Source organism: Piliocolobus tephrosceles, chromosome 20, assembly GCF_002776525.5.
Source record: "Piliocolobus tephrosceles isolate RC106 chromosome 20, ASM277652v3, whole genome shotgun sequence".
NCBI classification, from domain to species: Eukaryota; Metazoa; Chordata; class Mammalia; order Primates; family Cercopithecidae; genus Piliocolobus; species Piliocolobus tephrosceles.
In genome coordinates this window covers 20,040,460-20,066,280 of record NC_045453.1, presented here as the reverse complement: position 1 = coordinate 20,066,280, position 25,821 = coordinate 20,040,460, and the positions used below count along the sequence as shown (strand labels likewise).

General features: G+C 46.3%; 1 protein-coding gene across 14 annotated transcripts in view; it reads left to right on the top strand.

Moving 5' to 3' along the window:
• The window catches only part of ZMYND8 (zinc finger MYND-type containing 8), a 150,587-nt gene that overhangs the window by 99,522 nt on the left and 25,244 nt on the right, over positions 1-25,821 (top strand). For 8 of the 14 annotated variants that reach the window (XM_023192505.2, XM_023192499.2, XM_023192498.2 and 5 more), the window contains 4 exons: positions 11,451-11,603; positions 14,319-14,828; positions 21,732-22,112; positions 24,399-24,589. In XM_023192505.2, coding sequence (XP_023048273.1) covers positions 11,451-11,603; positions 14,319-14,828; positions 21,732-22,112; positions 24,399-24,589 — 1,235 coding nt within the window. The remainder of the gene's footprint in view (positions 1-11,450; positions 11,604-14,318; positions 14,829-21,731; positions 22,113-24,398; positions 24,590-25,821) is intronic. The other 6 variants (XM_023192509.2, XM_023192507.2, XM_023192506.3 and 3 more) reach the window with 2 other exon arrangements.

Here is a 25,821-nt window from a genome sequence, read left to right as displayed (position 1 = left end):
TCACCCTCCCTGAGTAGCTAGGACTACGGGCCTAGTTGTTTTTAGCTACATACTCAGCTAATTTTTCATAGTGGTTGGGTCCTGCTAGATTGCCTAGGCTGGTCTTAAACTGTTGGCCTCAAGCAGTCCTCCCACCTTAGCCTCCCAAAGTGCTGAGATGACAGGCATGAGTCACTGCACCTGGCCCATTATTGATTCCTCCTCCTTCTTAATTTTTTTGAGATGGAGTTTCACTCTTGTTGCCCAGGCTGGAGTGCAATGGTGTGACCTCAGCTCACCACAGGTTCCACCTCCCAGGTTCAAGCGATTCTCCTGCCTGAGCCTTCCGAGTAGCTGGGATTACAGGCATGCGCCACCATGCCAGGCTAATTTTGTGTTTTTAGTAGAGATGGGGTTTCTCCATGTTGGTCAGGCTGGCCTTGAACTCCTGACCTCAAGTGATCCAACTGCCTCAGCCTCCCAAAGTGCTGGGATTACAGGCATGAGCCCAGCTGCTATTGATTTGTTATTGATTGATTCATTGCATCCTCAGTGCTAGTTTTTCTTGAACATGTATTATGTGCTGTGCACTATTCTAGGCATGGAGATAGAGTGGAAAGCAAGTCAGCTAAGGACCTGCTCTTGTAGAGGTTGAGTTTTTGGAAAGAGAGAGAAAATAATAAAGACAAATAACAAGGCAGTTCACACTATGAGAGACAGTTCACACCAAGATAGACAGTTCACACCATGATGGATGTCTGGAAGGTAATGTGGTGAGGTGAGAGATGGGCAAGTTGCGAGGCAGACATCACAGTTCCTTAGGTGGAGGGGTTAAACAGGGCCTCTTTGAGAGGTGATATTTGAGCTGAAGTTTACATGACAAGAAAAATCAGCCATGCCAGTATCAGTAGGAAAAAGATTCTAGAAGGAATAAGAGATTTTAAAGGCTCTAGGGTAAGGATTAAGTTGGTGTGCTATAGGAGTTGGTGTGCTAAGGGTGTGTTGTAGGATTAGCAAGGAGGCCAGGGTGGCTGCATCCCAGTGAGTGAGGGTGAGGCCAGTCCATGGAGTCAGAGACAGTACAGGGGCCTTATAGACCCTGGTGTGGAGGGGTTCAGCGCAGGAGGGATGTGAATGGACTTCACATCTCAGAGGAAGCCGTCGGTGCTGTGTTTCAAATAGTCCACATCAGTCAGCCATTCTCATCTAGGGATAATCCCCACCCCCTGGCAATGTTTGGAGACATTTTTGGTTGTCACACCTGGGGTTGGGGAGCTCCTGGCACCTAATGGAGAGAGGCCAGGGAACATCCTACAACATGTAGAACAGGCCCCCCAACAGAGAATTTCTAGGTTGTGTCAGTAATTGTGCTGACAGATCTGGGTATGGCAGGATAAGTCACGGATCCGGTTTAGATTCTGTAAATTTGAGTTGCTGTTATACCCCTAGGTGGAGAGGTCAGTAGGGCAGCTGGAGGCAGGAATTAGGGTGCCCTGTGGCCAGGTTCAGGCAGGAGGTGTAATTCTGGGAATCTCGATGTGTACGTGGGATTGGGTTAGAGTGATAGTTCTCATGACTTTGAGGGGGTGATGGGGATGCTGCTGGCATCTAATGATTGGTGGCCAGAGTTTCTGCTAAATATCCCCCAGTGCATAGGACAGCCTCACTCAACAAAGACTCCAGCCCCATTGGCTTACTGAGGTTGCGAGTCAGGAGTAGAGCAATGAGCAGCAGTGAGGCCCTGAGTTCTGGTCGGGGAGGAGAAGCAAGGGGTAGAGGAGCCACACCAGGAGAGTGTGTTGCCCTGAAGCTCCAGTATGGGGGTTTCAGAAAGAAAGAGTGGCCACCTGTGCCCAGTAACGCTTGTGTGAATTCCACGCCTTTGGTGGTTGGTGCCCTCCAGGTCCATCTTGTCCTACAGTGCCATTTTCAGATGGAGAAACTGAGGTAGGTCTGGAGAGGAGGCATGGGGTGCCCAGGATCCCAGAGGCAGCAGGGCCGGAGCACAGCCGGGCTCCAATCCTGGCTCATCTGTGAGTACAGCCCAGATGTAATAGAATGGTCAGGGCAGTTGCTTCCAGGGCTCCAATTCAGACCAACCAGTTGGTTCCTCACTTGAGTGAAAAGGGACCCATGTGCTTCCTTGGGAACACTCATTGTTCCCAAGTATGTGGTTTGCTTTCTTATACCCTCCTTCCACCTCCACACCCCGAAAAGAAATGCTGTTTGGAGGCGTTCTCACAGTGACATTTCCTCTCTGCCAGTCATGCTTGTCAAGAATAGCTCTTTCCTGAAACCGGGTGGTCATTGGGCTTCCTCGTGACACTGTGGGTCTTTCAGTTTGGCTTGATCTGTTGTGAGAGTGAAAGTTTTCTTCCTGTCATGTGTCTTGGTGGGCAGGCATGGTGGTGTGTGGGCACCAGGGGAACCAAGGCCCTCTTGTATCTCCCCTGGAAGCTCTTCCGGTCCCAGGACACATTTCTTATCTTCGTCAGCAGGAATAAGAGCATTGGGAATGTGGGCACTTTGTGGGCTGCGATTGCAATGACCTAACGGGAAGAGGATCAGCCAGGGGCCGATGGAAGTGCCGTGGGTGGGGAGGAGATCAGAACAAACAGGGCAATGTTAAGGAGTTCTCAGTGACTGCCCAGCTTTATGGGCAAATGCTGTGGGCAAATGACTGAGCAAATGCTTTATGGGGCTTGATTCTGTCAGCCATGGAACTACTTTCCACAGACAGGGAGAATGAAAGGGAGCACCCTGGATAATGATGAAATTATTGTAGCTAACCAAACAGGATTTCCTTAAAAAATATATCAGAAAAGGCAGAATTACAGAGATGGGGAACAGATCAGTGATAGCTGGGGGTTGGAGTGGAGGCGGGTTTGCCTACACATTGGGAGGGGATTCTTTGGGAGATGGACTTGCTCTGTGTTTTGGTGTGGTGGTGGTTACAGGAATCTATGCAGGTGTTATGACTCATAGGACTTTATTCCCCCAAAAGTGAATTTTACTCTCTGTAAATTAAAACTATTTTTTTAAAAAAATTACAACAACCTTTAAAGTAGGTAATATCTCTGTTTCACAGAAGTGTAAACTGGGGCACAGAGAAGCAAGTTGCCTACCCAAGGATCAACCATGGTTTGTGGTAGAGTTCGACCTTCAGGCCCAGGCTGTTCTGCTGCAAAGCTTGAGCTCTTAGTTGAGATACCTGAATGTCTCCTGTGCCTATTGGATACGTCAGCTTTTTTTGGGGCCAGGGGATAAGGTGAAGTTTTGGAATTTGTAAAGGATATGGCTTTTGCCAGCTTAACCCGCATTGCTGGACTGAATTGTCAAGAAAAACAGGACTCTAGATTATTACAGGCACTCTCCTAGTTTTTAAAAGCTGGCAGTCAATTTCATTAGAAACAAAAACTGGCTAGGCTTGGTGGCGCATGTCTGTAATTCCTGCACGTTGGGAGGCTGAGGCAGGAGGATTGCTTGAGCCCAGGAGTTCAGGGTTGCAGTGAGCTATGACTGCATCACTGCATTCCAGCCTGGGTGACAGAGTGAGACCTTGTGGTACAAAAACAAAAACAAAACCCCAAAACTCTATCTGGGCCAGACAAACACATACAACCAACAATACAAAAACAGTCCATAGGTTGTCAGTTTTTTATTTATACTATACTATAATTATATTATGCTGTTATACTGTAATTAAGAATATATGGTATATAGGTATATGGCATTTTAGTATATGTATGTGTGTATATGGTATATGTATGTATATTGGCTATATGGTATGAGTATATGTGTGTATATGGTATGAGAGTATATGGTATATGGGTATATTGGGTATATTTGTTTGAGTATATGTATGTATGTGTATGGTATTAATGAGTATATGGTATATGGGTGTGTGTATATATTGGGTATATGTGTTTGAGTATTATATGTGTGTGTATGGTATATGAGTATATGTATGTATATATTGTATTTGCATGTGTGTATATGGTGAGCATATGGTATATGGGTATATATGTGTGTATATGGCATATGAGTATATGGTAAATGTGTAGATGGTATGTGAATATATGGTATTTGTAGATATGTGTGTATATGGTGAGCATCTGTATGTGTATTTGTGTATGTGGCATATGAGTATATATATGTGTGGTATATAGTATATGGTATTTGTGTGTGTGTATGGTATATGACTATATAGTACAAGATGGAAAGGTTTGTACAGAGACCTGGTTCTTGCCCTGGTTGCTGATTCACTGTTTCTCCTCTTGCTGTCTGGGGCCTCTCTTCACTAAAAAACAAGGAGCTGAGCCCAGTGTATTATTACGAGCCCCCTGTATGACTCAGCAGTGATTATAAATAAGTCATCAATAGAAATGAGTTTCTGAGACTAGAAGAGAAGAGGTGGGCCTGGTCCTTTTCTTCTTCCAGACTCCTGTTTGCTTTCTCTGCTGATCCCATCTCCTCTTATTTCACAGAGGGTGTTTACTTTGAACTGAACAAACTCAGCAGTCAGTAGTGCTGTTAGTGAGAGAAATGCACCTTGATGCTCTATTGAAGATGCAGGCAGGGCCAAGGAACATCGTCACACCCCAAGCCTTTCTGTTTATTTCTCCACTGTTACTGACAGGAGGCCTTCTTTCTTTTTGTGCATAAAGCGGCATCTTGGAAGTCAGGCCTTCTTTGAGAGCATACATGGAGTGCCTGAGCCCAGATTTTTCAGATGTTGTCTTGATTTTCTTTAGAGTGAATGAGGTGGGGAAGATCTCTGTTTGGCTTTGCCTGAAAGATAGTGTCTGCCAGGGTCTCTCTCTCTCTCTCTCTCTCTTTTTTTTTTTTAATATAGAGACAGGGTCTTGCTCTGTTTCCCAGGCCGGTCTCAAATTCCTGGCCTCAAGCAATCCCCCTGCCTCAGCCTCCCAAAGTGCTGGGATTACCGGTGTGAACCACCATGCATGGCCAGCTAGGGACTCTTGTCTAAGTGATATTGCTCCCTTGAAGGAGCTGCCATTTTGTAGTTCCTGGAAGTCCATCCATTGTAGTTTGCGTTCAGCTTTAGAACAAAGATCTGTCTTTCTTTTTTTTTTTTTTTTTTTTTTTTTTGAGACAGAGTTTTGCTCTTGTTCCCCAGGCTAGAGTGCAGTGGTACAATCTCAGCTCATTATAACCTCCACCTCCTGGGTTCTGGTGATTCTCCTGCCTCAGCCTCCCAAGCAGCTGAGATTACAGGCATGCGCCACCATGCCCGGCTAATTTTTTGTATTTAGTACACCATGTTGGCCAGGCTGGTCTTGAACTCCTGACCTCAGTATATGGTATAAAATGCTGAGTATATGTATATGGTGTATATATACTGAGTATATGGTGTATGTCTGTACCCACCTCGGCTTCCCAAAGTGTTGGGATTACAGGTGTGAGCTACCACGCCTGGCCCTGTCTCTCTTTTTTTAAATGGAAAAAGAAGTGCTTAAATTTTTCTTTTATAGAGTTTGTTTTTATAAGTTATGAGTACATGTGGTAACAAACATTTCAAAGCACAGAAGGACATTTCATGAAAGGCCAGTGTGTCCATAACCTCTGACCACCTGTCTCTGTACCCCTCTTCCCGCATGTCACCACTGTTACAAGTTTTTAGTTTCTAGAGCCCTTCTAGATATATAGCATGAGTTCTGAGTGATTTTTGTCTCTCAGGTGACACTTGGCAGTGTCTGGAGATATTTTTATTTTATTTAATTTTTTGAGATGGACCTGTTTGCCCAAGCTGCTGTGCAGTGGCATGATCTCGGCTCCCCGCAACCTTTGCCTGATTCTGCCTCCTGAGTAGCTGGGATTACAGGTGCATGCCATTAGGCCCAGCTAATGTTTGTATTTTTAGTAGAGATGGGGTTTTAGTAGAGATGGGGTTTCACGATGTTGGCCAGGCTTGTCTCAAGCTCTTGACCTCAAGTGATCTGCCCACCTTGGCCTCCCAAAGTGCTGGGATTACAGGCGTGAGCCACTGTACTCGGCCTGGAGATATTTTTATTGTCACAACTGGTACGTAGGTGGTAATCGCATCTAGGGGTAGAGGCCAGGATGCTGCTGAACATCCTGCAACACACGGGACATCCTTTCAACCCCACCCCACCCCCACCACAAAGACTTATCCAGGACCCAAATATCAATAGTGCCGCTGTTGAGAAACCCTGAGAATGTATAGTATTCCCAGCTATATTCCATTTCCTTCTTGGCTCCCCTACGGCAGTGCTAAGGTGCTCCACCAGTTGTTGCTTTTTCATGAAACAGGTTGGCTTTTCATATCAACACAGAGAAATCAGCCTTCGTTTCATTTTAGCAGCTGTATTTAATTCCATTTAAAGGTAAACTGTAACATTTATTCAGGCGCCTTACTTACTGATGCTACGCTTCTTTCCATTTTTGCTATTGAAGACAACTGCAATGAAGAACCCTTTTGCCCACGTGGGAGGGTGATCCATAGGATAAATTCCTAGAAGTGGAATTGAGCATCAGAGGCCACATGCGGCAACATTTTGAGAGGTATTGCCCAACTGCCCTCTAAAGAGGTGGTTCTGATTTATGCTCCCTCCAGAAATATAAGATCGTGCCTTTTTCTCTAGCGTGAGTATTTTTCATCCCTGGTTTCCATTTATAGCCTAAGCTGTCTTCGTATCAGCTGAAAAGTTCAAAATGTTGGCAGCAAGGGTGGATTCTGAAGATATTCCCGATATAGAAGGGCAGGGGTGGAAGAAGTCCCGATAAGCTACATGAGCTAAATGAGAAAGTGAAGGTCTTCTTTTCTCTCTGCGGAGGAGAGGAGTATCAAATGCAGCTGCAGGTTTGGAGAAAGATCATTACATTTGGCTAAACTCCTGAAGGTCAGCTTCCAGGGCCTGGGCCGCCCAGCCATTTGGTGGTTTATTCTAACAAGAATAAATATAACAGCAGCTTATTGACCAGAGAAACCTTAGTTTGTACAATGAGGTAATTTACCTTTTTTGCATTTTTCTTGATTATGAACATTCCAGTGCTCAATCTTTTTAGGCTAAAGTTAATGGGTCGCATTTACTGTAGGCATACGTGTAGACGTGCAGGTGCACACACACAGAGCTCAGTTATTCAGGTGAAGTCTTAGGTCTCTTTATGGACCCTAAGGTTTAGAAAGGTGGTCCTGTTAACACAGACACACAGGAGTTAAGGCAAATAGTGAGTTTTCTGTACTCACATAGAAGATTGGTCTGATACAGGGGTTCTCAGCCTTAGCTGCCAATTAGGATCACCTGGCAAGTTTATTGTTTATTGTTTTTTTTTTTTTTTTTTTTTTTTTTTTTTTTTTTTTTTTTTTTTTTTGGAGATAGAGTCTCACTCTATTGCCCAGACTGGAGTATAATGGTGTGATCTCGGCTCACTGCAGCCTCCTCCTCCTGAGTTCAAGTGATTCTCCTGCCTCAGCCTCCCAAGTAGCTGGGATTACAGGCATGTGCCATCACGCCTGGCTAACTTTTGTGTATTTAATAGAGATGGAGTTTCACCATGTTGGCCAGGTTGGTCTTGAACTCCTGACCTCAGGTGATCCACTTGCTTTGGCCTCCTAAAGTGCTGGAGTTACAGGCATGAGCCACTGCGCCCGACCTCCTGGCAAGGTTGTCAAAGGCTGATGCCCAGGCCTTCCCCCCAGCCTGTTGAGTCAGAGTCTCTGAGGATGGGGCTGAGGCCTCAGGAATTTCTGAAACTTTACAGGCAATTTTGGTGTGCAGCCAGGGTTGGCAGTCACTGGACTAGTATAGAAGATGGCAGATTTTACGGCTTTCAGGCCAAATCTGGCCCCCACCTGTGTTTGCAAATAAAGTTTTACTGGAACACATCCACACCCATCTGTTTATGTAGTGTTCATGGCTGCTTTTGCAACAGAGCCTGTGTGGCCTGCAAAGCCTGAAATATTTACTCTCTGGGCTTTTATTTTATGTTTTTGAGATAAGGTCTGGCTCTTTTGCCCAGTCTGGAGTGCAGTGGCGTGATCTCGGCTCACTGCAACCTCTGCCTCCTGGGCTCAGGCAATCCTCCCACCTTAGCATCCTGAGTAGCTGGAATTACAGGCATGTGCCACCATGCCTGGCTAATTCTCATATTTTTAGTAGAGACAGGGTTTCACCATGTTGCTCAGGCTGGTCTCAAATGTGAGCTCAAGGGAACTGCCCACCTCAGCCTCTCAATTGCAGGGATTACAAGTGTGAGCCACTGTTCCCGGCCCTCTCCAGGCTTTTACAGAGAAAGTTTGTTGGTCTCTTCTGTAAATTTTTTTGGTAACTGTGTAATCTAGTAGTATATAGGAATATTGAGGACACTGATGAACGTGTCACTTGGGTAGCTGTGGAAAGTATTTTTGTGAGATATGTTTCCATCTTTATTCTTGAAAAGGCTGGCTTTTCCCTTTGGAATCTAGCACGCTTCTTCATTTCTGAAAGTGGAAAGTCTGAGGGAGGCCTCAAATCCCTCCCGCTTTGCTGTCACATTTGCATGCAAGTCAGCTATTAAGTCCTTGAATCCTGCCTACTGGAACTCTTTAATCTGGGCTTTCTCTTTTTTTTTTTTTTTTTTTTTTTTGAGAGAGAGTCTTGCTCTGTCACCCAGGCTGGAATGCAGTGGTGCGGTCTCGGCTCACTGCATCCTTCACCTCCTGGGTTCAAGTGTTCTCCTGCCTCAGCCTCCTGAGTACCTGGGATTACAGGTACCCACCACCATGCCTGACTAATTTTTAAATTTTTAGTAGAGACAGGATTTCATCATGTTAGCCAGGCTGATCTTGAACTCCTGACCTCAAGTGATCCTCCCACCTTGGCCTCCCACAGTGCTGGATTACAGGTGCGAGCCCCCACACCCGGCATTTTTCTTTTCTTTCTTTTCTTTTTTTAATAAACTTTTAATTTAAAAGTAAACTTTAATGTCGAAAATGCAGACTTGGGGAGGGCAGAAAGATCACACACAAGGCTGCCACTTCACACCTGGAGGGTTGCACAGTGGCCAGACAGAGGCACTTCTCACTTCCCAGACATTGCGGGGGCCAGGCAGAGGCGCTCCTCACTTCCCAGATGGTGCAGCGGCCAGGCAGAGGTGCGCTTCTTGCTTCCTAGATGGTGGGGCGACTGGGCAGAGGTGCTCCTCCCTTTTCTTTTAATGTTCCTCATTCCTTGTTCTTTTTTAAAATTATTTTACTCCATAATTTCTTTTGTTAAGCTACTTCAGATCTCTTGCCAGAGACAGAGACAGAGACAGGTATAAAGAGTTTTCTAGTTCTTTCTCCAGTAAATTTTTTTTTTTGGAGACAGGATCTTGCTGTCACTCAGTCTGGAGTGCAGTGACGCAGTCATGGCTCACTGCATACTCAAACTCCTTGGCTCAAGCAATCCTCCTACCTCGGCCTCCCAAGTAGCCAGGATTACAGGCGTGCACCACCAAGCCCAGCTACTTTTTGTATTTTTTGTAGACATGGGGTCTTGCTATGTTGCCCAGCCTGGTCTCGAACTCCTGGCCTCAAGCAGTCCTCCTGCCTCTGCCTCCCAAAGTGCTGGGAGAGGTATGAATCACTGTGCCCGTCCCCACTGCAGTAAATTTGCACGTTCTTCTCCCTCTCAGAGGTGGCTGTGTGAATGTCTGCAGTCCTGTCTCTAGTAGCCTCTCTTTATAGCCATGATCAGTGCACTTGTACATACATATGCACACGCGTGCACACACACATGCATGCACACACAGATACTGTTTTTGGTATTTTTCTTGAATTACAGGGATAGTGTCTCTGCTTGCTTTGAGCACTCACCTTCTGGAACCTCCCTGGGTCTGGGAGGGGCAGTCTATAAGTGTGATTTGGGAAAAGACCAGTCTTTTCCCACCTTTAAAAAAAAAAAAAGTCTTGCTCTGTCGCCCAGTCTAGAGTGCAGTGGCGTGATCATAGCTCAGTATAGCCACTAACTTCTGACTCGAGCCATTCTCCCACCTCGGCCCCCTGAGTAGCTGGGACTACAGGTGCATTCCACCACAACTGGCTGAGAAAAGACCCCTTTCTAATCTTATCCTGGGGGCTGATAAAATTAAGTTGGAGCAATTTATTGCTTCTGGTCACCTGTGAATGGATTGGGTGGGGCTTTTGGGAGGCTGCTTCCGGTCACTTTGAAGAAGCTAATTTCTGGGTATGCAGTGTTTGAGAACTCCCCTTACTGCGTGAGCAGGAAAGTGGTTGGGTCAGGCCAAAGGAAGAAGGTAGGAGAAAGTGATGGCTTTAAACAGTGCTTTCAGCCCAGCTCTCACACTAGATTCCGGGGCCTCTTTCATAGCCCAATGAACAGAGGTGGCCCGAGGTGTGGAGGGAGCAGGGATATGAAGCGCGAAGTCCAGGGAGCAAGCTGATGGCTGTTGGGAACAGGCTCAGAGGTGGCTTCTCATTGTGGGTTGATGGGATGCCACCTGCTTTCTGACCTATTTTATGGGATTGGCTGGGGTAGGACAGATGCCCCGTACTTTGCTTTAGTTGGGTTGGAGGGGATGCCAGAGGGTGGCAGGCACAGTGGAGGACAGTAGGCCCCACCTGCAGAGTCGCTTGTTGCTTTCGGGACCTTTGCATCCACTAAAACTCTTAATAGGGGGCGCTGGAGTAGGTGGGAAAGGTATCCAAGAAATGTAAGCTCTCTGACTCATTGGAATCTGTCCTGCTGGTCCTACAAAGAGTCCTCACAGATGTGAGGGGACAGGACCTCCGGCCTGAGTCACCCCCCCCAGAGACCTCTGCCTGTGACTAGGCTGAGGACCTTAGAGCGAGACCTGTTAGACAAAGGTTGAGTATCCAGGGCTAATCTGATCCCCTTGCCTCACGTAGATGCTGTGAGCCACAGCACACTGGCTGGAAGGTCTGCCTATCCTATATTCCCCGCTCTTTCTAGTTTCTACCCCAGACTAGGTCCACTGAGAATGAAAACTGAAGCCTCCTTGGCAAATAGGCATCTAGGGCCCCCAATTGTCAGGGTGTTTTCGAGGGGGTCACCATCTTTCTTGGATACAAGTCCTCTTCAATCTGGACCTGAAGTTACAAGTACACCCTGACCAGGCTCGGTGTTGCTTTGTTCACTGAAATTGAGACTGACTATCTGCCCGTAACCTTTGTCTTTGGAGGGTCCCTAATGATGTTGACTTCCACACACTGAGCCATCTGGCTGGGATTGTCCATTTTAAATATTGAAAGTCACCCAGACGATTGTTCAGTGGACTGTTTAACCTGCCAAACATGTTCACGCGGGCCATTATCTTCATGTCACCCCATGTGGTTGAGCAGATGATATTGTTGGGACGAATGACAAAAAAGTATCCCCCCTCCCCGTGTTCTAAAATGTGTGTTTTGCTCTGACTTTGCAAGGACAAAGCTCCGTGATGAGCATGGTGTGTGCCTGATCTTACGAGGGTGTGATGGTCTCTTTCAGATCGAAGCAAAGCCGAAATGGATTTGAAGGAGCTGAGCGAGTCGGTCCAGCAACAGTCCACCCCTGTTCCTCTCATCTCTCCCAAGCGCCAGATTCGTAGCAGGTTCCAGCTGAATCTTGACAAGACCATAGAGAGTTGCAAAGCACAATTAGGTATATCTTTGGTTTTGTTTTTTTTTTCCAGCAGTATCATTGTTATCATTACTGGTAGGGATACTACCCTGATGAAATCAAGGTTGAATCCTGGCTGCTTTTAGCAGCTGCTTTAACTTTGAACGATTTGCTCAGCTAAAATACATTTCCACTTATGGCAAAAGACTTCAGACTTGATAGTTAATTCAGGACTCTTTGAACTCATCAGTTTATTCTTTGGTGAAAGCAGCCTGGAAACTCGAGATGCAGGTTTGAAGCATCAAGGTTTACAAGCAGAATGAGGATCTTCTGAGTTTGCCTCTGCTCTCCTTCTCAGTACACATCAGTGTCTCCACACAGTAGCGAGTGTGTCCTGCAGGTGTCCGACACGAAACCCTTTCCCTCCAGACTGGTCTCCTCCCTACCTGGCAAACCCTGCTTCTGTAGCTGTTGCCTTCCTTCCTCTTCCCTGTGCTGCCTGCCTTCATTCTGCCTACCTGAATCCTGCCTTCTGTGAGGCTGAGCTCAGATCTCACCTCCTCCAGGAAGTCTTCCCTGACTGCCTCCCCATCTGCCCTCCTCCTTTGGTACTTTATTGCTCAGAAGTAGCAATATTCCCTTTGTGTGGAGGTGTCCCTCCCAATCTAGACTGGAAGCTCCTTGAGGGCAGGGAAGCTGTTTTATGAGGATTTGCCTTCTCTGTGGTACTTGGTCTGTGCACATGGTAGATGCTCTGGAATGTTTGTTGAATAAGTAAGTAAAGCTAGGAGGGCATTTGTCAAGAAGTTGGGGATGGCTGGGCCCCTGGAGAGCAAGTTTCTCTGAGCATCTTCAGGTGAGAAAGCAGCTAGAGTTAGGGACCATCTGGGGCTGTCCAGAGGACACCACTTCCCATTGGGTTGCTTGTTTGGTGAGGACATTGGGTGGCATGGGTGAAATTTGGCATGCCATTTAAATTATCCTCTTGGGTCCTTCCATGCAGCTGGTCCAGCTCTTGATTTATTTTTATTCCTAATAAGAATTGTGTTATTTCTATTTACTGAGTGTTTCCTTTGACACTATGCTAAGCACTGCATATAGATCGTCTTGGGAGGTTGATACTTCATCAGTCCCATTTTGCAGATAGAGAAACTGAGGCTCAGAGAGATAAATAACTTGTTCAAGGTCAACCAGTAATAAAAACAGAAGAGCAGGATTTGAATTCATATCCTTTGGACTCCAGTACCCAAGCTTTTCCTATCACATATGTGGTTACATTTTGCGTTCTTGTTTCTAATCATTAGCTACCAGTAGCACAAGCCTAGGATCCCAGACTTATACCAGATCTGGGTGTTTGTATTTTGGCTTGTGTTCTTCCCGTGTTGCCCTGGCTAGCCTTGAACTCTTGGGTTCAAGCAGTTCTTCTGCCTCAGCCTCCTGAGTATCTGGGACCACAGGTGCGCACCATTGTGCCTGGCTGGACTTGTGTTTTTGATTGAACCCTGGTGGAGGCAGATATATTCCCCAATGATCCTGCTGATCCCCCATGCCCTGGGCTGTTCATGGCTCTGATACTTTTGCAGGTTTCTTTTTGGTGTGTCCGGGTCGGACAGTGGCACCATTCACAGTGGCCATTGCTCTAGAATGAAGAGATTGCACAGACTTGATTGGGTTTTCTTTCCTCTTTCCAAAAGTTTAGGATATAGTATTATTACCTACAGTATGATGGCATAACATATGGTTGGGAGCAGGAGCCGTAAATGGGTTCAGTGGAACTATTGTTAGAAATGTGCTTTTGCCCATTTTGTTTGTGAAATACCTGCTAGTTTGTGCTTCTCCCTTTTGAAAGAAACAGAATTATGTGACTTTTCTCCTGACTCCTTTACCAGTGGAATGCACACCGAGTGGCAGTTGACTTTCCACATGAGTGCAGGGAACAAGAGGGAGGGCCGGGCACCCGGGTCACCTGGAGACAAGTGTGTCCCCCGCCTAGTGGAGCCATTGGCTTTCCTGTCCCAGCCAATGCCTGGCAGGCTGGTGACCCAGAGCGGCTAGATTTTCCGCTCTTTCATCAGAAGCCCCTGCTTTGATTTCTATGTGAAATTTCCTGATTTGTGAATTGGACAACACATTTATAAATTAAAAGCAGACAAGATACCCTGTGGAGCAAACCAGTGCCTCTCCCATGAAACATGTCTGCAAGCTAGATGTGGCTTGTGGGCTGTTTGCAACCTCTGCTTTAAGGCTTTGGCTTATTTTCTTTGGCCTAGACACAAAGGATCAAGAACTTTAACACTTTGGAAACCCAAGGGAAAAGTGTTGGTGGGGAGCCAGGAATGCAGGGTTCTGGCCTGGCCTCTGTCTTGTGTCCTAAGGCAGGTGATATCCCTGGGCCTCTGTTTTCTAATCTGTAAACTGGATCAGTTTCCTGTCCAGCCCTCTCATTCTCAGTAATCCCAATTAGTTATCAACGTTGCAAAAATTTGGCACCACATATTTAGGGCCATATACATTTAAAATTTCTGTTGGTAGGTCCTGTGTCTCCTTTGAATGTTAACAACCAAAACCCTCTCCAAAGGCAAGTGCAGCCATAGCCAGTTGCCACTTGGGTTTATTACTGGTCCCATTCAGGCCAATGTGATGTGATTTGAAATGTGCTTTTCTTATTCCAGCATTTGCTTGCAAAGTGTTTGCATTTTTCGTCCTGCTCTTTATTTTGTGACTACGCCACATGCTGGGTTTTCTTTTTGAATTTAGGCATAAATGAAATCTCGGAAGATGTTTATACAGCCGTAGAGCACAGCGATTCGGAGGATTCTGAGAAGTCAGATAGTAGCGATAGTGAGTATATCAGTGATGATGAGCAGAAGTCCAAGAACGAGCCAGCAGACACAGAGGACAAAGAGGGTTGTCGGATGGACAAAGAGCCATCTGCTGTTAAAAAAAAGCCCAAGCCTACAAACCCGGTGGAGATTAAAGAGGAGCTGAAAAGCACATCACCAGCCAGCGAGAAGACAGACCCTGGAGCAGTCAAGGACAAGGCCAGCCCTGAGCCTGAGAAGGACTTTTCTGAAAAGGCAAAGCCTTCACCTCACCCCACAAAGGATAAACTGAAGGGAAAAGATGAGACGGATTCCCCAACAGTCCATTTGGGCCTGGACTCCGATTCAGAGAGCGAACTTGTCATAGATTTAGGAGAAGACCATTCTGGGCGGGAGGGTCGAAAAAATAAGAAGGAACCCAAAGAACCGTCTCCCAAACAGGATGGTAAGTGATTGTATCCATTTCCAGTTTTCTTAATTTGGTTTAGAATCCTACCTCGTACACTTACTATCAAAAGTTATATGACCCTTAAACAAACAAACCAAAAGTTATGTGACCCGCTAACACACTGAGAGACAGGCACAGTGAAGCTGTGTTTGGTTTAAGGTTACCTAGCTACTCACAGAACAGGACCTGGACTCAAACACGGGCCTACCTACCTTTAACCTGCTCGGTATCCAATATGATTGATTTTGAGTACAGAAAGAGAAGTCTCTTAGAAAATGGTGGTTACTTTTAGTGACCAAGTCATTTTTAGTCTGAGCAGCTTCTTCTCCAGTATGCTCATTTATTTCCCCAAAGTGTTTGGTAACATTTGGATCTTGTCAAATGGTCCTTCATTGCTCCATTCCACACACATCTCGTTCTCTTTTGACAAGTCTCAAATGGTTAGAAGTGTTCATTTCAAACTGGGCATGGTGGCTCACGCCTGTAATCCTAGTACTTTGGGAGGCCGAGGCGGGTGGATCATTTGAGGTCAGGAGTTCAAAACCAGCTTGACCTACATAGTGAAACCCCGTCTCTACTAAAATACAAAAATTAGCCGGGCGTAGTGGCAGGTGTCTGTAATCCCAGCTACTAATGAGGGTGAGGCAGGAGAATCACTTGAACCCAGGAGGCGGAGGTTGCAGTGAGCCGAGATTGCATCACTGCACTCCACTCTGGGTGACAGAGCAAGACTCCCTCTCCAAAAAAAAAAAAAAAAAGAAGTGTTCATTTCAAAGGTTTGGATGATTGCAGCATCTCTTTCCTCCCCTCATGCCACCTAGGCATCTCCAAGTGTATTTTCTTACAGTAGTAGGACACTATTTGGGTGGGGTGCCAGAATACTGAGTGCTTCTTAGGGCACTAGAAAATGAAGTATGGTAGATACGTGTATTGGCTTTTTTGGGGGGACAGACAGAGTTAGGCTCTTGTCACCTAGGCTGGAGTGCAATGGCCCAATCTTGGCTCACTGCAACCTCCGTCTCCCGGGTTCAAGTGATTCTCCTGCCTCAGCCTCCCAAGTAGCTGGGAGTAGCCTCCCGCCACCATGCCTGGCTAATTTTTGTATTTTTAGTAGAAACAGGGTTTCACTATGTTGGCCAGGCTGTTCTCGAACTCCTGACCTCAGGTGAGCCACCCAGCTCAGCCTCCCAAAGTGCTGGGATTACAGGCATGAGCTACTGCGTCTGGCCGTATTGGCTGTTAATCTTTTAATCTTACTGCATTTAACTTAACCGAGTCCAGAGTTTCACAACCTTGCACTCTGACAGTTTGCCCTGGATAATTCTTAGTCCTGTGTATTGGAGGATGTTTTCCAGTATCCCTGGCCTCTACCAGCCAGATGGCAGCCTTACCTGCCCAGTTCTGGCAGTCACAAATGTGGTAACCAAATATTGTCAAATATCCCCTGAGTCTCAGAGGCTGCTGTTATATTCTGAACCAGCAGTCACTACGCCACAGTGTACTGCAGCCTGGGCATGTTAACCAGCCCTCCAAAGGGGTGTGTGAATGATCGGAAGGATGTCCTTCCCACTGACAAAGTATTCAGCACATTTTTCAGTTGGCTTGGCAAGTAGGTTAGAGGATTCAACATGCTCAGTAAAGACACTGAAGAATTAACTGAGGGCCTAGAAGAAACATTGCCCAAGGACAGATTACAGGTTGTAGCCATAAAACCTTATGTGTGTGGCGAATGACTTAAAGGATAGCCAGGTTTAAATCTTGACTGTGTCTAACTTCTATCAGGAGCTAACTTGTCAATCAAACCCTTAAATAAGATGTGACTCCATGTCCTTTGGGATTTCCGTAGTCTGGTGGCTTAAAGCAAGTCAGGGATGGGCCTTGAGAATCTTTCTGCTGTGGTTATGGTCAACCTGGAACTGACCATCCATGGTCAATTCTGGAACCTCAACTGTCAGAGTGAGAGAGGATTCCTGCATTTCAGCTAAAGAGAATGTCTGTGAGAGATGCAGTGGAGGAAGAGAGAGATGCAGTTATATAAGGGAGGGAGGATAGGCCATCAAACCATCCTGACCCATCTGTTAGATTTATAGATGACCTCTGAAAAATACGAGTATATTGTGGATCGGGGTTTGAGAGACTGTCTCTGTTGTTGCAGAGAATAATAGGAGTAGGAGTAGTATTTATTTCATGAGGATTGTAGGAATATTTGGGTGCAGATGGCAGTGCTCCTATGAATGACATATTTATACTGATCTTTCTTTCTGGAACTGATCTTTTGATTGATTGGTTTTATGCGCCCTACCTCTTCCAGAAAGAATTTGCAACAGATTGACAAGGATACATAACCATATGAAACAAGATGAAAATAAAGACATCCATGTAAAAGGAAAGTGAAAGTAGAATAGCAAGTGGTCTGGGGAAAGGTTTTATACAGAAATCTGTACTATTTCAACCTTCAGAGTTAGGGAAGTTGGCTCTGGAAGCAGAATGGGAAACACAGTACCTTAGAAGATCTCATACTTTCCGAAAAATAAAAAACCATTCTAGTTGATTAAAAGAAGTAGAGCTCTTCCTCACACTGATGTCTGAAGGGAATTTCTCCAGGAAGCTTTAGAAGACAATGGACAATTAAGCTGAAAATGATTCTAAAACACAGTTCAGTTAGAGCAGCTTCCTAAGGCTTGGGGCAAAACCAGCTGATCTTAAATTCAGAGCTGATGGTGGTTTGGGTCTTGAAAAATTTTCATGTCGGGCTCTGCTAGAGAGCATCTTTTCAATGATGTGTTTTCACTTAAGAGTTTAGTAAGTGAAGGGCATTTTGGATTGCGCTGTTGTGACCTCCAGCTCACCTTCCACTAGGGATGCAGCTTATGGGTAGAATATGAATCTTCAGATGGCAAAACAGCTTTTATAGCTAGTAACCTCAGAACAGAAGCAAAGAGAGTGCACTGAAAGACTGCTGTGCTTTCACTGGCACATTAGTAATTTCCATCCTTCTACAAAGGGGATGCTAATTTTTCTCTTAAAAAGTCCTTGCTTTATAAATGAAAAACAGTGACAGATTCAGGAATAAGTAGGTTAATTTGATAGGGCAGCTTCTCAGGTGCTGACCCTTTAAAAAAATTCGCCCTTGTTTTTTGCTACAGGTGATTGATTATGTACTCCAAATTTCTGGGACAAATGAAATTTCTTATAGCCTCGTTTTGTCTCCATAAACCATCAGGATTCCTAGAAATTTAGATATTTTGGTATCTAAATAACTCCATACAGTTTTGAGCCTGTAATCATATCAGTTTATATACTCCAGTTCTTTATTTGGCAGAGAGCCAGCTGTGATCACTGCAGAGCAGTAACCCCTCTGCCCTACTGGCTGTTTCAGGAGAACAAATCAGGAGAGAGAAAACGACCATTTTGAGGTTGCCCTTCCGGTGGGGAGACAGGCTAGCTAATCAACAATAACAGTATATTTTTTGGTGATGTGGCAGGAAAGAAAGGCATTGAAGGCACTTATGCAGGTTAGAAGCTCTGCTAAGGCACTGCCCCCGTGCCCTCCTCTTAGAAGGGCCCAGTTCAACACCTCATCTGCACCTGGAAGAGGCGGGGACAGTGCCCCGTATCTGGCAGGTGGCCCCGAAAGCACTGGAGTTCTTCACTGCAGGAAGCCTTCCTTCTGGACCCACCCTGGGCTCTTGCCGACCAGCTTGGCTGGATTCTCCTCTCTGGGGAAGCAGGAGGGCCAGCAACAAGTGATAACCATCGAGAACTCCCCCTGAAGTCAGAATAGTCAGCTTGTCTCTTCTCCTCCTTGGCTTCTTAAAACCCACAGCTTACTGAATGAAAATCCTTGGAGTAATCAAGCTCGTGTTTTTTTCTGGGTAATACTGATCTTAAAAAGACAGACATAGGCCAGGCACGGTGACTCACGCCTGTAATCCCAGCACTTTGGGAGGCTGAGGCAGGTGGATCACGATGTCAGGAGATCGAGACCATCCTGGCTAACACGGTGAAACCCCGCCTCTACTGAGAATACAAAAAATTAGCTGGGCGTGGTGGCGGGCACCTATAGTCCCAGCTACTCGGGAGGCTGAGGCAGGAGAATGGTGTGAACCCGGGAGGCAGAGCTTGCAGTGAGCCAAGATCGCGCCACTGCACTCCAGCCTGGGCAACAGAGCGAGACTCCGTCTCAAAAAAAAAAATAAATAAAAAAGACAGACATAATCCTTATTTAAAGGAGTTTGATGTCAGGGAGCATAGTCCAAGATCAGGGGTACTGGCGTGTGCTGGGTGTGGTGTGTGCTCCCCAGATATCCTCTCTGGGGCACAGGCTCACCTAACTGGGGGCTGAGGCCTGTGCATCCATAACTGAGCCACCTTTACAAATGAGCACCCATGTGGTCATCCCCTCTACCTGCTGCTCAGTGCTTCTAGCTCTAACCTGCCTTCCAGCCCCTCCTCCCTGCCTGTCCTCACTTACCCAAATGCTTTCTGTTCCTACACATATCTTGGCTGATGCTGTTCCCTCTAGATTCTCACTTTCCGCCTGTTGAAATCCTACCCTTTATTCCTTACCAGCCCAGCTCTTCCAAGATGACATACTCCATATGGCAGTATTTTTCAAACTTGAGTCATTCACATTCATTGTCTTTCCCGTTCTCAAGTCCTGCTTGTATAAATTTTTGACTTAATATTTTTATTTAAAGAATCTGTTTTTTTTTTTTTTTTTTTTTTTGAGATGGAGTCTCACACTGTCACCCAGGCTGGAGTGCAATGGGGCGGTTTCGGCTCACTGCAATCTCTGCCTCCCAGGTTCAAGCGATTCTCCTGCCTCAGCCTCCCGAGTAGCTGGGATTATAGGCACACACCACCACGCCCAGCTAATTTTTTGTATCTTTAATAGAGGTGGGGTTTCACCATGTTGGCCAGGCTGGTCTCAAACTCCTGACCTCGTGATCTCCCTGCTTCGGCCTCCCAGAGTGCTGGGATTACAGGTGTGAGCCACTGCAGCAGGCCAAGAATCTCATTGTTTAAACATATAATTAAGCACATTTAAAACGGGACACGGTAGCACGTCCCATATAGTCCCAGCTACTCGGGAGGCTGAAGTGGCTCACTTGAGCCCAGCCTGGGTGATATAGCAAAACTCTCTCTCTTTAAAAAATAAAATAAAATAGGCGAGGCATGGTGGCTCACGCCTGTAATTCCAGCACTTTGGGAGGCCGAGGTGGGTGGTCATGAGGTCAGGAGTTCAAGACCAGCCTGGCCAAGATGGTGAAACCCTGTCTCTACTAAAAATAAAAAAAAATTAGCTGGGTGTGGCGGCAGGCGCCTGTAATCCCAGGTACTCAGGAGGCTGAGGCAGGAGAATCCCTTAAAGTCAGAGGGCGGAGTTTGCAGTGAGCCAAGATGGTGCCACTGCACTTCAGCCTGGGCAACAGAGTGAGATTCCATCTCAATAAATAAAATAAAATAAACTCTTTTTATTTATTTTTCATTTATTATTATTTTGAGACAGAGTCTCACCCTGTCACCCAGGCTGGAGTGCAATGGCATGGTCTCGGCTCCCTGCAACCTCTGCGTCCCGGGTTCAAGCAGTTCTTCTGCCTCAGCCTTCCCAGTAGCTGGGATTACAGGCATGTGCCACCATACCCAGCTAATTTTTGTATTTTCAGTAGAGACGGGGTTTCACAATGTTGGCCAGGCTGGTCTCGAACTCCTGACCTCGTGATCCATCCACCTCAGCCTCCCAAAGTGTTGGGATTACAGGCATGAGCCACTGTGCCCGGCCTATTAGTAATATTTTTTGAGAAGGAGTTTCATTCACTCTGCCTCACAGGCTGGAGTGCAGTGGCGCGATCTCGGCTCACTGCAACTTCCGCCTCCCAGGTTCAAGCAGTTTTCCTGCCTCAGTTTCCCAAGTGCACCACCACGTCCGGCTAATTTTTTTGTATTTTTAGTAGAGACGGGATTTTGCCATGTTGGTCAGGCTGGTCTCAAAATCCTGACCTCAAGTGATCCGCCTGCCTCAGCCTCCCGAAGTGCTGGGATTACAGGCGTGAGCCGCCATGCTTGGCCTCAATTTATTTTTTTATTAAAAAAATTCCCCCTGAAAAAACCATCTGCAAGTATAAACTCATTTTAGACTTGAACACCACCCAATAAGAACAGTAGCGCACAGTATACATAAAACCTGGTGACAGGAATAAATCCAATCAAAACCAAAGCAATGCTACTCAATCCTAGATCAGTACCATTACGTTGGGGGAAGGTTCAGGCCTTGGGGCAGAATTTGTGTTCCTGGTATTAGTCATGGCTATCAGTACCGCCTTCAGACTTTGCCCTGGAGGGAATCAGAAGAGATAAAAAGAATACTTTTCTTTCTGGGTGATTGAGTGTTACTTACTTCTTTGACCATTGGGAGGCCATCTGGTTCTTTGGAGTATTGCTTTCTACCTTCTCTAGCCAAAGAGTTTCTCTTCATCTCTGGATTCACTTCCGCTGGGCCTCTCTCAAGGTGCCAACTAGATTTTAACTTTGCGAAAAGGGCGTGAACATTGATTGAATCTGTTCGCCCCCTGCGTTGTCCACTAGGTGTAGGGGAGCTTGAGCATAGGAGCCGGGTCTTGTTTGCCGCATTGTCCCCAGAGGTCTTGACTTGTATCTCAGATGTGAGCCGGCGCTTAGTAAAGGAGGCCGGTGCTCGTGGAGATGGAAGACGCTGCAGAAGTGGCCTTAGCGTTAGGTGAGAATGTACTCCTCCAGCGCGGTGTGCTTGGCACGTCGAATTGGTTCGACTTTCCTGGCTTTCGTAGGTTTTACCCAGAACTTGCTGACGTCAAGACGCTGCAGGCGAACCTGAGTGAAATCCGGTTTTTGTTTGTTTTTTCTTCATGCATTGGCTAGTTGTAGGTAAAGCTCCACCATCCACGACGGCGGGCAGCCAGTCTCCCCCGGAAACGCCCGTGCTCACCCGCTCTTCCGCCCAAACTCCCGCGGCTGGCGCCACAGCTACCACCAGCACGTCCTCCACGGTCACCGTCACGGCCCCGGCCCCCACCGCCACAGGAAGCCCGGTGAAAAAGCAGAGGCCGCTTTTACCGAAGGAGACTGCCCCGGCCGTGCAGCGGGTCGTGTGGAACTCATCAAGTAAGTTTCAAACGTCCTCCCAAAAGTGGCACATGCAGAAGATGCAGCGTCAGCAGCAGCAGCAGCAGCAGCAAAACCAGCAGCAGCAGCCTCAGTCTTCCCAGGGGACGAGATATCAGACCAGACAGGCTGTGAAAGGTACCGAGCCTCCCCTTCTGTTCTCCGTGGCGCCCGCTCCCATTTTGCCACATCGACAGGAGAAAGTCATTGCTCTTTTATTTTTATTTTTTTTAGTTCTCGTTTGTTTCCCGGCCATTGTATCTTGAAGGCCTTGCACATTTCATTTGGCATTATTTTTAAAAATTGTTTTGCTACTTGCTTTTTTACTTTCAAAAAGTTTTTTTGTTCATTTTATAAATTATACATGCATATATTCTCCTTAAAAGGGGGGCAGAAAGTTTTACATAAAAGTTTATTGTCCCGTTTACCTTCCATTTCATTCTCTCCCTTCCACAGTGACCAGTATCAACCGTTGTAAAAGCTTTTCTATGCATGTATGCATGTATATGTATATATACATATATGTATGTATATATGTGCGCGTCATGTATATGATGCCATAAAATTAGTCCTTTTTCCCCTTTTTTTCTTTTTTAAAACATAAAAATGGTACCATACTTACTTTTTTTTTTTTTTTCCCACCCATTAGCATGTTTTGGAGGTCCATCCATGTCAGCACGTACAGCCCTGCCTTGTTCTTTCGGACTGCTGCATAGTACTCCATAGTTTATTTAAAGTATTCCCCTCCTGATGGGCATTTAGGTTGCTTTCAGTTTTTTTTCTACTGTGAGCAGTGCTGCAATGAATATCTTTGTATAAATTTCCTTGTGCACATGAGGGAACCTCTTGGAATTATTTTGGAAAAAGTACAGTGCGAGAAGTTGATAGCGAAGGTTACCTTAGTAACTGGAAATTCGTCACACACAAAAGATGAGCCAGCCTCGAGAACCACTTGCTGAAGTTGCAGAATCAGAACTCCCACCAGCCCTACAGGAGGCTCCATCTGGAGCTGAAATTAGGCCAAACACAGTGCTGATCTGACTGGTTGATACTAGTTTGCCTGGCTTTTGTGAGCATTGATGTAGATCTCTTTCTATCAGGAAACGTGCATCTAGATCCTCAAAGGCTGGGTTCTTCAACGGAAACTCATAGTGAGTGCACCCCTGTGAGTGGGGTTCGTGAGCAGCAGGACGTGAGGTTGAAAGGTGGCCAGGTCTTGAATTGGCCCCCAGTGAAACGCTTCAAAGGTGGCAAGGGAGTGGGTCCTGAAAAATTGGCCAGGCAAAATTGGGAGTACAGTTGGAGTAATCTTGCTGTTTAAAAAGTCGGTGGGGCAAAGCCAAGTGTAGGATATTTGAGATTGGAATTCCTGCTTCCTGTCTTCTGTCTTTGTATCTCGTAAGCAGGAGGCTTCCCCAGGGGAGTTTAATTGCTACCAAGAACAGGGTCGGGCGCAGTGGCTTATGCCTGTAATCCCAGCACTTTGGGAGGCCAAGACAGGCAGATCACTTGAGGCCAGGAGTTCAAGACCAGCCTGGCCAACATGGTGAAACTCCATCTCTACTAAAATGGAAAAAAACCCATAAAACTAGCCGGGCACATGCCTGTAACTCCAGCTACTCAGGAGGCTGAGGCGTGAGAATCCCTTGAACCTTGGAGGTGGAGGTCGCAGTAAGCTAAGATTGCGCCATTGCATTCCAGTCTGGGCAACAGAGTGAGACTGTCTCAGAAAAACAAACAAACAAACAAACAAACAAAAACAAAAAAGAGTGCTGCCAAAAAGAGGCTCATTGCTTCAGATAGTCTTACACCAAAGTAGAGCCTAGTTAAATGGGTAAAGACAGATTTAAATCGGTAATACACTACTGTAATGGGGCAAGAGTCTAACATAAACTGAAATTAACTTTGATTTGTACAGAGGTGATTGAGCATTTTAAAGGGAGAATGAGGGAGTAGGGATGGGAGCAAGTCATTGAAGTTAAACATCACAGAAGCAAGATGAGGGGTTGGTCTTTGTGAAACCCATCTCGATTTGCTAACAGGCACTTCATGAAGTTGGGCCCCTACTCTCCCATAGAGACTGGGATGCTGAAGTCCTGTCTTCAGGTGTTGGCTGGAAGAAAACTGTCAGTTATTTTGCCAGCATTGAGTTTTCCCAGGCAGGTGCTTTAAGTGGGGGTTGGGGTCATCCTAGCATGCACTCTTGAGCTCTTAGAAACTGTCAATGTTTACTCAAGTCTTTCCAGGCCAAGGTTAGGGCCTAGTCGAAAAACCTGGATAGAGTTTGGTCAAGGGGAGCATCTATGTCATTTAAAAGTAGAAAAGTTCTCAGGACGTATATTAGGGGCTTTGCTTCTACACCACAGCTCTATGCTAGGACGGGTCCTTCCCACGTGGGATAATCAGGATGCTTTGCCTTCCTAGCTGTCCAGCAGAAGGAGATCACACAGAGCCCGTCCACGTCCACCATCACCCTGGTGACCAGCACACAGTCATCGCCCCTGGTCACCAGCTCGGGGTCCACGAGCACCCTTGTGTCCTCAGTGAACGCTGACCTGCCCATCGCCACCGCCTCAGCCGATGTTGCCGCTGATATTGCCAAGTACACTAGCAAAGTGAGTAGATGGGAGAGCTGCCGCAGAGACGGCAGGCAACTGGCAGGTTGCCGGAACCTTGGCCTTGCGAGGGGAAGCATGAGCGTCTTAACCGTGTAGGCTTTAGGGAGTGGTTAGGAAGGAAGACCCTTTTTTTTTTAAAAACAGAATCTCCAAGACCACTTCCTTTCATTTGAGTCTAACAGAGAAACATTAGAATGGACTGAATCTTAATCCAAGTGGGCTTAGATTCTAAAGTCAGTTTATAAAGTGCAAATGACATATAATCAGAATTACCTTCGAGAATTCAAGTCACTCATTAAGGCACTGGAACACATGACTGATCCTTCAGTGAACAACTGACCAGGGTTTTGATTTGCATTTAGAGCTTTGCATGTGGAGCAGAAGTGACAGAGTCTTAAACATGAGACTGGCAAGGTGAAAGGCCCGCACTTTAATTTTTCCAGGAATCAAGATGGATGAGGAGGGGGACCGAGGGGACCCCTCTCCCCCTTCTCCTGCCCTCTGGGGCACAGTCCCTATTAAGCGGCCTGGTGGCCGGAATTGCCTGTTGTGGGCAAACTCATGGTCACTGTCTCAGCACAGGCCCCTTCTTTTTTTCTCTTAATTTGCCAAGTGCTTTTTTTGTTTGTTTGTTTGTTTTTTTTTTGAGATGGCGTCTCACTCTGTTGCCCAGGCTGGAGTGCAGTGGCACCATCTCGTCTCACTGCACCCTCCGCCTCCTGGGTTCAAGCAATTCTCCTGCCTCAGCCTCCCAAGTAGCTGGGACTACAGGCACGTGCCACCATGCCTGGCTAATCTTTGTATTTTTAAAGTAGAGATGGGGTTTCGCCATATTGGCCAGGCTGGTCTCAAACTCCTGACCTTGGGTGATCCACCCACCTCGGCCTCTCAAAGTGCTGGGATTACAAATGTGAGCCACCACGCCCGGCCTGCCAAGTGCTTTTATGGTCATTGTTGAATTCAGGTAGTTATCATCTGCGGTTCTCAGTGTCATGTGAGAGTGCCCTGTACTGATGTACTGTGTACCTTGTCATTAGACCACATTAGTAATAATAACCATCAGAATGTCAGCTCTGCAAAGGCAGGGATTTTGGTCTGTTCTGCTCACTGCCAAGGCCTAGAACAGTGCCTGGAATGCAGTAAGTGCTTGACACATAGTTGGTCTTTCTTTTTATTGGCCTCAGTTATTATCAATAACTTAACAATAGCTATTGATTTATAATCTACTG